Here is a 16,401-nt window from a genome sequence, read left to right on the forward strand (position 1 = left end):
TTAGTTGTGCATATGTTCTACTCATCTGCACTTTCATTATTTGTCATTGTTGCACTTTCATTTTTTTATGATTATATTTTTTAGATATATTTTTTATCACTAGCATTTCTTTTTTAAATGCCATTTCATCCAGCTTATACTTTTTATTGCATTCCTGTTCTGTAAAGCCCACAACTATAAATTGTACTCTACAAATACATTTCCTTATCTAAATGCAACACTATGTAAATGTGTGTTTGCATAGCCTGTGAACTGCTCTTCTATTGGAACATTAGCCTACATGTATTGAAATATAAATATACATAATAGCTGCTGTTTTGTTTTGTCCCCCAGGACTACAGATGGAAATTAGCTTGAAAAAGCTACAGTCTGGTACAAGCATCTTTTCTCACGAGCATAATGTAACTACATTTTCCTGATAAATAAATAAATGAAATTAAATGAAAAAATAAGTCCAGAAAGTCACTTTCAATGTCATTATTTGAAGTACCTAGTTATACTTCCTTTATTATAGTACTTTTGACTCCTACTTGAGTACCATGATTTTAATGAATGAATATAAATATTTTCACATTACTTAATGCTTTGTTTTCCCCCTCCAAACTGGTTTTAGCCATAGGACCTGGCAACCCTACGTGCCATTCATCATCGTTAGGCTATATACACCCAACTGCGGTAGGTGGGCGTGACGTGGGCGGCTTGAGCCCACGCCTTTTACGCACTGTTGCTCAATCGATAGAGTTGTTCAGAGCTGGCAAACCACGGGTGAAACGGGTGAAGTTTCCAGGCAAGTACTTTTTGATTCACTGTATTTTTGGGTTTGTAAAAGACAAGTCGGTCCTTTGTGTGTAGAGTGGATGTTTTTAAGCGGATGTTTTTGATGTCAATACTTCATTTAGGAATACATGCTGTGAAGTGCGTGAGTTGTTTTTGAACAGTTTTGCGTGTGTGCAAAAATACGACGCGCTTTTTGAAGAACCACCGTAAGTTACACTTGTGGCGTCTTAAAATAGTTGAAGTAGAAATATTTTGCTAAACGTAAAATCGCTTCATGAGTTTGTGTGTGGACTGAGACTCAACTCAATCAACCCATTTCCAAAAATGATTAAGTATATCTATTTTCTTTTGCTTTCACCATCTAGGATTTGCAGATGCCAAATAGCCTCCAGAATTTTGAAAGTTGTAGAAAGTAGTGATTTACGCTTACTCATAATGACAATTATAAAAAAAAAACATTACTATTTGTCTTGAATATACCACCAATAATATTATTGTAGTTTTTCACTAAACCATTTAAAGTCAATTAATAAACTATATTACATTTGTTCTTTCAGCAAATTGTGTCAAAACTAAACCTTTAAAAATGAAGGTAATGAAACTAAATTATGACTAAAACTGAACTATGTTAAAGGGGCTAGATGCAAGTTTGCCATTTTATACTCACTACTGCCACCTCATGCCATATGTGTAACTGCACCTTCTATATTAAGCTCGTGCATGACGGCACTTCGGACCCGAATTAACACCTTTTTGAGTGACAGTGCAGGACACATTAGTTCATGGCTGGAACATGTAGGGGGAGGAAAATACGTAATTTTAACATTTTTAAACTCCCTATAGTCCCTTTAACCAAAGAATCTCTGCTAAGCCGCTGTATTAATTATGATGCCACGTGAACATACTAATTTGTATTTATTTTCAGTTTGCAATGTAAGGTGATACGCGTTTGTCGATGGCGCTGAGGCTATGGACTGGTCTACTGGCTGCCTGGCTTTTTCTGGGTAAGTGTAACTTTATCAATTACAATCACCTCTAATATACAGTAACAATGCATTTTCTGTTTCTATGCACTGCTCACTTTTATATTTAGTTTAAATTCTATTCATTTATATTTTTTCTTCTTTCTTAAAGTTATTGATTAATACATATGTTTTATTGTTATTACTTACTTGCACATTTTTTTATCTAATCTGCACGTCACTGTGTCATATCTGAAACTGTATCTTTGGGATGGACTTTTAAATATGCATAGTCTTGCTATGGAAATCAACCATGTTTGGGGATAAAGGCAAAAAGTATCTATAGACATTATTAACCTTATAAGTACTTAAAAGTACTGCCTTTCAGGTACACAATGCAGTATCCAATGCAGGTTTATTTTCTCAATTTGTCTATTACGGTTTATAAAATGCAAAATGAGAGAGTTTTGTGTTCACATGAAAACATTTGGACACCGCAGTGTGTTAGATATAGTATTTAGAGACCTGTGGCAGCTAGCGGTTGGTGACCTGTGGCAGCTAGCGGTTGTTCCACACAGAAAGAGTTGCCTACTTTTCTCCAATTTCTATTTATTGTATTTTATCCGATGTTAGCCTGTGGTAAATAAAGTTAGTTAGTTACCCATAACATGGCGGCCTTCCACGTTAACAGTAAATGTGGAACTTTCCATCTCGAACTCTATTGTTGTGAGCGCTTTGCTGCTAAAATTATTACATTATTATTTTTTATTATTTTTTTCAATAAATTGTCAAGTTGTTTTGTGATTGGACGATCTGCAGTTCGAATCCCTCAGATGCACTGTCGTTTTGTCCGTGGGCAAGACACTTCACCCACCTTGCCTTCACTGGGGTATGAATTGGAGCAGGGGTGTCAAACTCAGCTCCCACGGCGGGTCGCGGGGCGCATATATTGTCAGGGACTGTGGCCTCATAAATAACATCTTACACCTATTGTACTTCATCAGCCTGTGTCACATGTTTCTCAAAGGGCTGCATAAAGTCATTATTCATTCACTCCACATTCGATGGCAGTAAGTTGCTATTGTAGCCACAGCCGCCCTGGGACAGACTGACCATTTACCACGTGGCTATAATATGCTGTTTATATCCTGATCTCTTATTATGTCAGTGCCCTCTGCTGTGGATTTCTTTCCTTTTTTTAATTTAAGCTGCCCCCTAGTGGCTGGAGGGAAAAAAAAAAAAAGTGGCCACATTAAATCGGGCCTTTACTTTGACATATGTGAATAAGAGTGTGAATGTGAGTGGTTCCTTGATGTAAAGCCTTCGAGTGCCCAGTGAAGGTAGAAAAGCGTGATATAAATGTGACCATTTACTATTTATTGGTTTTCAACTGTTGCATGCACCTTCATGCATTTTCCAAACTCTGCACAGAAAGCCTAACTTGATCCAGGACCCATGACTTTCTGTGGCTCAAGAGCAGCATTAGTATCATACATAACTTTTCATATGTTTCTGTGCTTCCAGTGCTGCCCTCAGTGATGTGCAATGGCCTCAAAGCCCCCGTCCTGATTGGCTGTGTGTTTGTGCACCGAATCAATATCACCTGCGAATGGGAACCCGGACACTCACAGACGAAGAACTACACTCTCACTGTGCAGAATGATCAGTAAGTCATAGTTCCTGTACCAGATGAGATTGATCAACCCGCTGTGAGTCCTTCAGAGTGAGATCAGAGCAGGAAACAACTGCTCAAGAGGAACAGGCACACATCAGCCATATCACTGTCTATACTGTCCATGTGCAGATTCCTGTTTTCACTTGTGTTTCCTCACGGCAAAGAGCTCAGAGCATATTAATTCTTATCTCTCAAACCTCTTTAACATAGCACACCTTGGAGTTATATCGATTATACAGTATATCGCTACTATTGGCTCATTTGTCAGGTTTGTTCCCATTATAGATATCTTTATTTACCACCAACGGGCTATATGCACAGTGAACCCCACATTTCCGCCTGGACAGTAACATCTGCAGCTGTCCTTCCTCTCCCCTATCTTTTACATTCACGACTAGCAGGGTCCCACACAAATGAAGCGATATCTCAAGATTTGGTAAAGGGAAGCGAGTAAAAGGAGGAAACAAGCTTGCGCAAAAACGTTTTATTGGGCTGTTTAGATTTTATATTATGAAAGCTCCTACCTTACAAGCACTGGCCTTTCCTTTGGGGCAGGAGTCACAGGGAACATGATGTTGGGAACACAGAAGCGACTGTCCATCATTAACCCTTTTACAAAATCCTGAGCTATCTCTTCAGTCGTGAATGTAAAAGATACAGGACAGGAAGTGCAGTACTGATCTTATTGTTCAGGAAGAAATCATGTGGGTACACTGTGCATATAGGCCATTGACTGAAAACTGGAGAAAAAAAAGAAAGCAGTGGGAATGACACGTGGTAAAACAGTAAATACAAGTTTTCACTTTTATGACTGAATGAAAAAAAATCTGTGTTGCCCTGGTGATGAACACACTTTGTACTGGATTACTCAAAACTGTGTAAACCTGCAGTTTTAGATTTTGCCTTGACATAACCAAGACCTTCTTAATTGAAATCCTTATTTTAAAACATCATTTGCAATTAGCAACCTTTATATTATTACTTTTTACACATACAGATTTTTGTGGTTAGTGTAAACGTTTCCTGTCTTATCTTCTTTCTAAATTTGCTGTGGGAACTAAACTTGCGTAGTCTTGTATCAAACAGCCCCTTGTGCTTCCGCTTTCTGTGTTGATTCAAACTTTCCTTCCATGCGTGTCATAAAGTGTCATATATTCAGATAAAGCTGTGTCTGCAGCGGGTTTAACATTTTGTGAACTACTTTTTTGATCAAATATTCAAACAGAAAATCTACAAACGTTGAACCCAAGATTAAAAAATACAGGATCTCTGGTTTGTTGCACTGACCCAGATCACGGCTGGAAGCTCTTGTGCAAACAATTATGCCAACGTTATCTCTGTTTGTATACAGAGAAGAACTTTGAGTAAACTTAGTTCCAGTTTTTGTTTCAATGGAGAGGCCTTAACATTTCCATGAGATACGTCAAGACATCTGTGTTTCTTACAGAAAGAGCAGCAGAAAAGAGTCTATCTAAAAAGTGCATTATGTATCTTTTTGTCTTGGAAAACATGTAGTGCCTATTGGTGCTTTCAGTGACCCAGCTTGGCGACATTCATCTCGGTTGTCTCTAGGGCGCTCCAGGATCAATTGTTGTTGTTTTTTTGGTAAGGGTTTCTTGTAGGTTTTCACTGCTGATGGAACCGTCTCCGTGGTTATATGTACATTCCATCCAGAAAACCTAAAACACAATTGATCCTGGAGCGTCCAAGAGACCACTGTGATGGAAAGTACAGGCGCCAAGTGAACCACGCTTCAATATAAACTTTTTTGCACATAAAAAGTTACATAAAGCACCTTTAATCTTTACCTTCTGGTGAATAAAATCCAAATCAAAGACTGTAGACTGGGGGACAATGGATGCAAATTCGCCCATGGCTACAATCCGCTGTGGCATGTTTACATGCACGAGACCCATGTGTGTTCACTAACATGCACTGTCCCGACCAAATAAACATATACAGTTGTGGCCTTCGTTTTCTCACACACACTCTCATTCATACATCAGTGTACACTCTTGAGATAAAGCGGGTGAAATGTTTATCGGGGAGATAAAAGTGTGGACTGGCAGGTATTGAACTAAGCAACCTCTCTGTCTTTTCTTTGTTTGATGATTTCTTTATTTTAGCTACAAACATGGACCCTGGAGTTGCACTACATCGAAAACCCGCTGCACGGTGAACGACACGTTTACAGTGCTATCGAACTTCTGTATCACCATCACCGCTCGCAGTCCCCATGGCAGCAATGTCTCATCTCAACCACGGTGCCAGGAGGGTCTCAAAGAAGGCAAGAACCATTTCACAATATCACAACATGTATTAGATTTAATTGATAGCCTGTCCCAAACTGTTGTAGTAGTACTTGCGGGGGTGCACAGAATGAGTCGGGGTGACGACGTGAAGAAAGTTTAGGAAAGAATGTTCAGAATGCTTTATCGTGAGGCAGCAGTCTCAGCAGACATGCCTGGACTATCCATGCACGCCTCCTTCAGCTCCTGCACCAGGGATCCTCCTGAGGCATTCCCAGGTGGTGACACCTTGTCCCACCCAAAAATTCAACGATTTCTTTTTATATTTACATATATGTCAAAGGAAAAGTATTTGATCTGTGCTTGAATATAATGATAATATGGAGGGAACATAAATCTAGCGACAACTGTAAACTGGAAGCACTTTCAGCGTCTTTTAACTGGGAGAAAAAGGAACATGAGCACATCACAGGCACATGCAGAGGGGGGAGGGGGGGGGGGGGGGAGCAGCTTTGTTCAGCATCCTGTGATTCAGATCGCCCTGTATATTTTTGTAATTGGCCTCACAATCAAGAGCCAACAAGGTCAATAAACGCACGGTTATGTATGAACTAAAAATAAACCTTGTGTACCTGTCGCCTGCCCGCTGCATCCAAGCAACGTTTATTTGTCACAATATCTCAGCTCGAACGCTCTGTAAATAAAGTTGGATTTGATCAGTGTTTATTCATAACTTATGTCTTTTTACATTTGCAGTTATGTTGCCTCCAGTGAAATTGGAAAACGCAACCTCTGTTCAAGGCAAACCCCAGTGTTTGACCCTGAGCTGGGTGAAAAAGCTGTCGGAGTTTCCGATGTCAGACCGTCTGATCCCAAGACAGTTGGAGTCACAGATCGAGTTCAAAGTGGATGGACAAGTAAGTTAGTGCAGGAGATATATTGCAATTGCTACTTGAAAATCAATGTACAGTTTAAAGAGCACATTGTAAAACACATCCAAGTGAATTAACCCTTGCGGCACCTCCGAAATATTAAGTATTTCCCAGCATCTAAACATGAAGGACTTCTTTAATCATTTCAGCCCTCCAGTTGTTTTTGCAACTCATTTGTGTTTCTTTTCACAATCAAGCCAGGCGTGACGGTGAGTGATGTGACAGTGAAAAGCACCAGTTTCGTGGCCTGTACTTTCCGCCCGGACACGCACTACTCCGTGAGGCTTCGACACCGATACAAGAGCGGGACGAGCTCGTGGAGCCACTGGAGCAACAGTTTCCCGGGCAAGACCACTGAGGACGGTGAGGCAAAAAAAGAGATTCACTCTGATGTTCACAGGTCAGACAAAACATTATGGACACATCTAATGTTAAAGGGATATTTCAGGATTTTTGACATAGGGCCTAATTTCCTAGTTATCCAGTGTGTTGCTGATTTCTGGAGGGATTTTTTTTTGTAATTCATGCAGTTCTTATATTTGAAGAGTTTCGTGGCGCTAGGCTTGTGCTAGGCTAGCGCATTTCTATGGTATCAGCTAGCCGTTATTAAAAACAGTGTGACTCGCTCCAAAGTGCACCTGAGGCAAATCACTTATAACGCCAGACTAACCACGAAACTCAAATATAAGAACTGCTTGAATTACAAAAAAATATCTCCAGAAACACTCCGGATAACTAGGAGATGAGGCCCTAATGAAACATCTTTAAGGTCACTGCTTTTACAGGATGTGCCAGTTTCACCAGTTTCACCACAAAACACATAGCTTCTTCACAGGCTGACTGTGTCCCACAAGATCTCACAGAGGGCGGTTACACATGAAAGTGCACAGGTGTTTTTTACTAAAAACAAACAAGATAGGGTGGAGCGATAACTTGGAGGCGGACCAGTTCTGAGGAAAAAGTGAACAATGACAATAAAATAAGCATTCAAGTCCTGCAGGGACTAGTTCTACATAGGGGTTATGGAGAAGTGGTCACAGAGGGATTGCTACACTTGATATGGGTAGTGTAGGGAGGTTTAGGAAAATCAAATGTTATCTGTTGCATTTTATGGAAATAGAAACCAAACTTAGTGCATTTGTTATAGCTGAAGAACCAGTACTTTATTTAGCTTTAGGCATTAGGCGTCATAGTAAATTTATAGTAGTGCAATAATTATGTGCAGACAGTAGTGCATTTCTATGTGCACATAGAAATACAGCAAGGTTATGGCATGATATATAAAAGTATGTAACAATATGGAAGTCAAATGGAAGTCAATGTCAAAAAATATAAAGTAATATTTGAAGTCCATCCCAGGTGTTATTTATTATACAGGGCAATCACTGTTAATGTGGACGTTTATTGTATATTTTGGATATTGTACATTACATTGCAGTGCATTTAATGAAATATTTCTTTCTTTTTCAACGTTTAGCCCCATCATCTGCACCGATGTTCTGGAGGCAAGTGATCAACAGAGACAGCTACAGACTCACCTCTCTGTTGTGGAAGGTAATATTAGGCAATCTGTGAGAACTGTAATGAATGCTGTGACTTTTGCAATTAACTCCTGTGTAATAACGCTTGAGCTTCATTATTATGACTCTCATAATCTCCATGCAATTAGCGCTACACTGATTATTTCTCCCTAAAGTTGTTAAACAAGATTGTCAGGATTGATTCACTCACTCGATGAACGAGGAAGCGAAAGCTGTAGAAAGTCATAAGACATGAAATGATTTTGGTGAATCAAGAGTCTGGGCATAACGGACACAGACTGATTGCAACAGACAATTAAGTCAGCACTTTGCTTCACCAGCTTAAGTATTTCCTATTGCTTCTGTTGCCTGATTTTGTAAGTATGTACGAGAACCAATACTCTTAACCAGGGATGGCTAATTACCTATTACACTAAACATAGAAATTTGTTTATTTTAATAATACTCAGCGGTGTTTTTCAGCCCTTGCCTCATGATTTGGCCAATGGAAGAATCCTCTTCTACAACATTTCCTGTGAAGATGAAAATGCAGAAGGTTTGCAAGAAAAAGGGAACTGCACTTTTTTGGACATTTCACACACCTCTTGTGTCTTAAAACTGCCCTTGGGACCCTGCTCCTGCTCCATTTCTGCCTCCACTTCAGCCGGGACGTCACCAAAAGCATCAATATGGCTCAGCAAAGCATATGAAAAGGGTAAGTTCTCGCTGACTCCTGGTGACTCTCATAACTGTCTAAATACACTGTGGAAAACAACCAAATGGGTATTTTAGGCGTGCAGACAGGTAGGAAGTTGCAGCTATAAAATTGTATTTTCACATAGGAAAGAATTGTTGCACCATTTTACTGTTGAAACACTTACCAGACATTACCACCGATGTTATAATGCGTCACTGTTCAATGTGTTTCGGGAATTGTTTAGCTCGTTTTGTAACAATTTATCCATAAAGATCACTCCCAGTGTCAGTCCCATCTTTATTTCTTCCCCGTAATCGGCCTCACTCTCAACAATCTTGTTTTCAATGTTGCTGAGGAGGCATATAAGAAATACAGTATGCTGGACAATATAATACACAAAACTCCCATTGTCTCTTCCACACTCCAAAACTAGATGCTGTTTCTGTCAAACAAAGACCTGTGATGATTATTGAGAGATTGCGATTTCAATAAACTTTTGATTAATTTCCCAGCTGTACTATGCCCAAAGTGGAAAGGTAGCATCTCCAAAATTATTAGTCGAGGTGCCGATGTTCAGAAGAATGCATTTAAAGACACTGAAAATGCTTCCACACTCAACATTTAAACCAGCCAGTTGTGTCTCTCTCCTAAAAACAGACACTAAATTCTTTACGGAGTTTAAAAATGTTAAAATTATGTATTTTCCTCCCCCGACATGTTCCAGCAATGTCCTAATGTGTAGAATAAGCCCAAACCTATTCACCACAACTGCCTCTACAGTTCAGCACTGTCACTCAAAAAGTTGTTGCTTCAGGTCCGAATTGAAGTCATGCACGAGCTCAATATAGAAGCTGCAGTTACACGTATGACCTGAAGTGGCAGTAGTGAGAATAAAATGGCCATCTTGCATTTAATATGCTTGATCTCACTGATTGACAACCTGCACTAGGACTGTAAACTTTGCACCTTAATATTCTACTTTTTTTAGTCTGTTCTAATTTGTATGCTATTTTTATTTATTCTTATTTCCTTAAGATTATTGCTAAGATTATTGCTCACCTCTTTTTGTACTATTTCACTGTTTGCAGAGTGTCTGAGATATCTTGATGTGCTCCGTCTCTAACTTCAACTTGATTATTTTCCCCAGATCCACCTTCCCCCCAGATCCAATTGCCTGTCACTGCAGTCGATGACACAAGCTTGAAGTTAAAATGGGCTCATTCGTCTGCAGCTCCTGCCTCCCTGAGCGGGTTTATCGTGGAGTGGTCTGTTGTGACTCAGAAAAACAACAGCCTCCTTCACTGGGAACGAGTGAACAGCTCAACAACTGCAGTTATCATCACAGGTAAATAAAGCAAAAGCTCTAACTGTACAGTATCAGGAGAAACTGAAAATTAGAATATTGTTCAAAAGTTCATTTATTTCTGTTATTCAACTTTTAAACTGTGAGACCAATATATGATATAGACTCATTACATGCAATGTGACATATGTCAAGCCTTTGTTTGTTTTAATTTGGATGATTATGGCTTACAGTCCACAAACAAATAAAGGCTATACATATCTCACTTTGCATGTAATGAGTTCATCATATTAGTTTCACAGCCTAAGTTGAATAACAGAAATGAATTTACTTTTTAACGATATTAAAATTTCACCTGTAATTTCTAAATCTTACCCTTCCTTAGGGCCTGATCCTGTGTTTCTAAAATGGACTATAGTGTAACTTTTTGTGCTTATGAGGAGCGCACTTTGAGATCTTGCTGCTCCCCAGACCTGTCTCATTATTTGGGCGGGACAGTCTCCCGTTGCCAATGGCGATGTTATGTTGAACAACCTTTTTCTAGTTGGATCGCTTTAATGCAGTTAATGTACACGCGTTGATGTTCACTGGACACTGACAGTGTTTGACTCAAGTACTTAGTTTGAACAATAGAGCTTATAAAAGCCTGTAATGCTAAAGGAAGATGTAAACAAGGAAAAGAGTGTGAGGCTGCTGTAGGTGAGCAGCCCTCTCTGCTGCCTGTAATAAACCACGCCTCAGTCGAACTTCTTTTTTTTATATATAGCCTAAGAGACGCCCTTTCGCCAGTGACGCAGTCAAACAGTGCAACAGCAAGATGACGCCCGTTTAGTGATGTGTTAGAAGCAGAACATCTGGCCCTGAATGTTTCAATTTAGAGCATTCTGTGATCAGGGGCCTGTACTTCTGTGTTCATTATTTCTAAAAGAAAATCTTTACCCGATTTTTAAATTAACAAACAATGAAAGGAATGTTTTGAACTAATTACTTTACTGTTTTGGGATTGCTAAGAGGAGCCTTTTGTTGATTTAATTTCAACAAGACACAGACTGGAATTGTCACATAGATCTCATGGTTAAAGCCTAAAAATACATTAAAAATGATTTTGCCGTGAGCAGTTGTTTAAGTCTGAAAGGAGGGGTAGGGCCTTATAAGTTATAACTAACTTCTTCCTACTCCCTTTGATAAGCACTAGTACCTCTTATGTTGTGAAAGAATTCTGTATGTTATATGTATACTATACCTGTATGCATCTGTTGCTCAAATAAACTAAACTAAACTAAAGATGGAGCAAAGTTAAAATAGTTTGTTACGGGTCAAACTCATTCTTGACATTCGCATTTCTAACAACCCACATCTTCAGTGTAATCGGCATGTTTTCCAACGTTGCTAGAGCAAATATCTTTCTGTTTCTGTATCTGAAAAAACAATAACAACAGAACCTGTTAAAAAAAACATACCAAACTCACCAACATAACAAACACAGCAGCAAAAATCAAACCAAACCTCAACGATCTGAACAACCGGGCCATTGAAGAATTGTAAAGCGCTTTTCACAGATAAAGTCACAAAGTGCTGTACAAGAGAATAGGTAAAAATAAACAATATAAAAATGTATATTGATATATAAATTTAAATTGACACTAGTCAAAGCATTCTTAGACATTTATGTAATCAGGTCCTTTTCATTGATGTAACATGAATGCCTGTGGTTAAACAGAGGGAGTGGAGCCATTCCAACGTTATGCCGTTTCTGTGAGAGCGCTGTACGGGAAAGAAGGGGGCGGACGGAGCCCGACAGTGTTTGTCTACACGCGTCAAGGAGGTCCTGTGAACATTAATTGAAAGCAGATTATAGATGTTGCAAGATACTGTTGTAGGGAAGTGAGCTCAATTTCATGGGGGTTGTTTTTTGTTTTTGTGTGCAGTGCCTTCTGCTGGCCCCCGGGTGCGTGTGCATGCATCAGGCTCTACTGCGAAGCTCAGCTGGAGTTTACCTGTTGAGCAGCGGCGCGGTTTTATACAAAACTACACACTTTTCTACCGGACAACTGATCAGACCACCATAAGTAAGATCAAGTTTAATGTGAACTTCGTTGTAGGGCAGGAGTCTCTTATCATATGTCTCCATAAGCTTCTTTTACAAAATAAAGAGAGAGAGATGACTATATACTGTAGGACTCAAGCATCTCTTTATATATTATGTTCCTTAGTTACTGAATGAAGTCATATATTTTTGTAACTTGTATCTTTTGTAGTACTTCTCCATGGAGATGTGACTAAAGTTCCTCATCCAAATCCATTCTTTGACTACCCACTGCAGAAAAAGCATTTTCTGTGTCGAGCTGGTCATTAGCTGCATGTTTTGTATTGATGACAACAGTATAGTCCAAAATGTTACACAGTGTTTCTTTAAATACTTACTTTATGTCTCACTCAATACAATATTTACAGCAGACAATGAAGAGGAATATTTAGTAACTGCCCAATCCCCTTCATTTCTGCAGTTTCAGAGTTTTTTTTAACCCATTGGCAAATATTGTGATAATATCGTTAATCGCAATTATTTTGGCCAAGACAATTGTGACCCCAACTTTCCCTAATGGAGAAATTATGTAGAAATCCTCTAGGAGCATTTTACCCTGGTTCTTTCTTTGTGAATATGGCAGATATATGTATGCAATTTCTAGGTAAGCCTTTGCCCGGCACCCTTGAGCATCACTCTGTTGACTCGTTGTCTCCGGGTATCTATGAGTTTTGGATGCAAGCCAGCACAGACGCCGGGGCGGGGCCGATCGGACCAGACGAGTCTGCCAACATAGGTAAGTCAATAGACATAAAACTTAACTCTTATTCAATTACATTTGTGCCTTCTTTTTTCAGGCCCAGAAGAAAACAGTATTGTGCTATATGTCCTCCTCCCCATTGCTCTCATCTCGCTGTTGCTGATCGTGATGGTCTGTGTGGCACAAAACAAAATGTAAGCAATCTTTGTTAGTTGGTCTTTATTTTATAACATTGCATTCTTCTCAATTACTTATAGCAAAAGTAATATTTATTATGTTTAATCAATGTTTGTAGAGTAAAGGGGGCGCTTTGTCAAGAAGTCCCAGACCCATCCCACAGTAGCGTGTCCAAATGGAGCCCTAAAACAGTCACGGTAAATATTTTCATATAATAACTATAGAACAATAGTTGTAGCCGTGGATGTTGCATGTAAGAATAACATTAAAGGCGGTGTTGCCAATGTATTTCTCTTGTCATAAGGTAAATTATCTTTGGCCATCAGAGCATCAGAGGCCTATATTTTAGGAAACGAGTTGGTGCAGCAGCTAACATTTTATGCTCCAATACCTCTGGCTTAATGTTATGTGCCATAAGTCCAGGAGACTGCACAGCAACTTTACTGTTCCCAGGTGTGGACAAAGTGGCGTGGAGAGGTGTATGAATGAAATAAAAAGTAACTTAAGGCCGTAACACCCCCTCTTTTAAAACCATTGACCAACCCCAAAATAAGCCCCCCCAAAAAACAGGACTAAAGAATGTTGACCCCAGGTCACCACACTCTGTAGCCACGCCAAGGCCACCAAGTAGGGACATCCGTCGACAGACAAAAGATATTCAGGCGGCAAGGATGAAGACCAGGTGGTTGCAGGTCTGCTGGGGTTTGGGCATTGGTTTTAAATCAAAAGACATGACGCCGACTCAGCCAACACTGAACCAAGTCACCGCAGGCAACCCACGCAAATCAGCTGGTGAACGCCTGATTGCAATCGAACCGTACGCACGCTCTAAAGGAACCACATAGCACATTCAAAACTCACTTCACACCACACACAACTAGTCTCAACCGCAAAGGCAAGGCAAGGCAAGTTTATTTGTAGAGCACAATTCATACACAAGGCAATTCAAAGTGCTTCACAGTTGCATAAATACAAGAAAACAAACAGCACATAGTAGCATTGAAACGGTGGCAGTCAGCGCTGATGTGCAGCACCTGACATCAGCTGGTTAGCTGAGGGGTGGAGGCAAGGAAAATAAAGACACTTAAACACTGGAAGAAATAGTTATTATTTGGAACTATTAATCATTGAAACTATTTTTTGTGTGTCTTTTTCAGGGAGTGAAGTTCCCCAAACCTGATATCAAATACTCTGACGTGGTTTTGCTCAGCGCTCGAGAAACTGAAAGCTTTGAATGGAACCAGGACAATTATCTACAAACGTGCTCTTATCCATCCTCTCCAACATGCTACAATCCCTTCAACTGCGGAACCAAGTACCAGACAGGCGCCAGGACAACTAATATGGCAGACACAAACTTCAACTCCTGCCCCGTCATTTATACAAATATACTCTTCTCCAATGCTGTATCGGCATCATTATTAGAGCTACAGCACCACAGCTATCCCGATGTAAGACTCAATAAGCAACCACAAGAGGGCGTCGGTGAGCAGTGTCGCACCAGCACAGATGGCCCTTTCTACCAAATGCAGCAACAAGACTTCACCTGTTCATCGTTTCGTGTTGCCTCCCAGTTACACAATGTAAACCTGAACAGTTTTACGTCCACACCTCTGGACTCTTTCTCTCAAATCGAACCAATGCAGAAAAACACTTCTTTCTCAGGTTTACCCTTCCCCAATTCACTTTTTATGGACTTCATGGATCTGTCACAAAGTTCAATGCAATGTGATCCGTACTTGCCGGTGTAACACTTCTTTTGTACAGCACAAAAACTGTGGCTCCATTTTGTTGTCTTGATTTTTTTTTTTTTAATTGTTTTATCGATTGATGTGAAGTGTGCTAAAGTGTGCTTTGACTTTCGGTATATTGTAAAAGGAGAGCTCAGTTACCCGGGAGGAGTTTGGAGTAGAGTCGCTGCTCCACGTTGAAAGGAGCCAGCTGAGGTGGCTAGGGCATCTGTTCTATGGATGGATGGATGGATGGATGGATGGATGGATGTAAAAGGAGACCAAAAGACCTTTGTGTGTTGTGCAGCTATTCAATTATATCGATTGTGAACCAGCAGGCTGGCTATTGGTGTTTATATTACTGTGAAGTTGTAAAATGTGCTGTGAAAAAATGTCCTCAGTAAAGTTATTGAGAGTTTGGATTATAACTAACCATTGACCTTTAAAAACAGAGGTGGGTAGAGTAGTATACTAGAAGTAAACAGTACTGTATGGTAATACTACTCTAAAAAGTTTGTTAAAAAAGTTACGGTAACTGAGTACGACCTATAAGAAACCTGAACAAACCTATTCCTCAAAAACACAGCTCTTTTGTCAAAATCTTGAAGACAATTCATAGGTTGCCCGCATAAGTTACCAAAGCCTTGCCCTCTGTCAAAGCACAAGGACACATACTTGCTCTTTTGAAAATATTTGTCATCATTTATTGCACTCATAAGTCAACGTGCATTGCCACGGGTGGGTAGTACTCCATTATAATAATGACCGAAAGGACATGATCGCGGATACAAGCGGCCGAATTGAGTTTCCTTCGCAGGGTGGCTGGGCGGCCCCTTCGTGATCAGGTGAGGAGCTCAGTTACCCGGGAGGAGCTCGGAGTAGAGCTGCTGCTCCTTGATGTCGAAAGGAGCTAGCTGAGGTGGCTAGGGCATCTTTCTCGGGTGCCTTCTGGTCGAGGTGTTCCAGGCATGTCCTGTAGGGAGGAGGCCTCGTGGAACCCAGAGACTATGATGTTTTTCTATCTGTTTTTACTGTGCACTTTGTGACTTTGTGTCTGTGAAAAGCGCTATACAAATAAAGTTTACTTCCTTACTGTGTCTTTGAGCTGGTCGGGTGTCACCTCGGGGTCCCCCAGAACAGCTGGAGGAGGTGCGCGTGGATCGGGAAGTCTGGGCATCTCTACTTAAACTGCAGCCTCCGCGACCCGTTCACAGATGAAGCAGCAAAACATGGATGGGTGGATGGACAGATTGAAGATAGAAATGGAAGAACGGGAAGAAAATGGGAAAACAAAACAAAAAAACTTGCAGAAAGCTCTCAAAGGTAGGTTTGCCTCACACCAGGCTGATCACAGAGCAGGGAGATTAAATACAAAATACCTTAGATGATCTATTGTGACATTTTTGCGTGATTTCTGGTTTCTCTCTGCATTGGTGGTTTGGCCGTGAGGATCTGTAAAGGACTGAAACGGATCAATATATTTACACAGCGGTTTGGCAGGCCAAACAAATAAGGTGACTGATAACCGGTTCTCTCTATTCCCAATATGAGTCATTATGAATAACCACAAGAGGGCGGCATCGAGCTTTGAGG

General features: G+C 40.2%; 1 protein-coding gene across 1 annotated transcript; it reads left to right on the top strand.

Annotated features, from left to right (window-relative positions):
- Positions 1 to 1,729: 1,729 nt before the first annotated feature.
- Positions 1,730 to 14,872, top strand: LOC306976380 (interleukin-6 receptor subunit beta). The gene is made up of 14 exons (XM_079574297.1): positions 1,730 to 1,781; positions 3,264 to 3,406; positions 5,541 to 5,701; positions 6,420 to 6,580; positions 6,797 to 6,958; positions 8,073 to 8,149; positions 8,599 to 8,830; positions 9,960 to 10,157; positions 11,836 to 11,940; positions 12,044 to 12,184; positions 12,806 to 12,937; positions 12,999 to 13,095; positions 13,197 to 13,275; positions 14,236 to 14,872. Exons 1-14 carry the CDS (start codon positions 1,733 to 1,735, stop codon positions 14,827 to 14,829), a joined length of 2,331 nt encoding a protein of 776 aa, XP_079430423.1. The 5' UTR covers positions 1,730 to 1,732; the 3' UTR covers positions 14,830 to 14,872.
- The last annotated feature ends 1,529 nt before the right edge of the window (positions 14,873 to 16,401 follow it).

Source organism: Gobius niger (assembly GCF_951799975.1).
Source record: "Gobius niger genome assembly, chromosome: 16".
Lineage (NCBI taxonomy): Eukaryota > Metazoa > Chordata > Actinopteri > Gobiiformes > Gobiidae > Gobius > Gobius niger.

What these genes read in the sequence shown, in the direction of transcription:
- LOC306976380 (XM_079574297.1), top strand. Translation starts at nt 1,733, where the DNA reads ATGGCGCTGAGGCTATGGACTGGTCTACTGGCTGCCTGGCTTTTTCTG. An exon ending in CCAGGAGGGTCTCAAAGAAG is followed by an intron (nt 5,702 to 6,419) that starts GCAAGAACCATT and finishes TTACATTTGCAG; the next exon opens with TTATGTTGCCTCCAGTGAAA. An exon ending in TCACCTCTCTGTTGTGGAAG is followed by an intron (nt 8,150 to 8,598) that starts GTAATATTAGGC and finishes GGTGTTTTTCAG; the next exon opens with CCCTTGCCTCATGATTTGGC.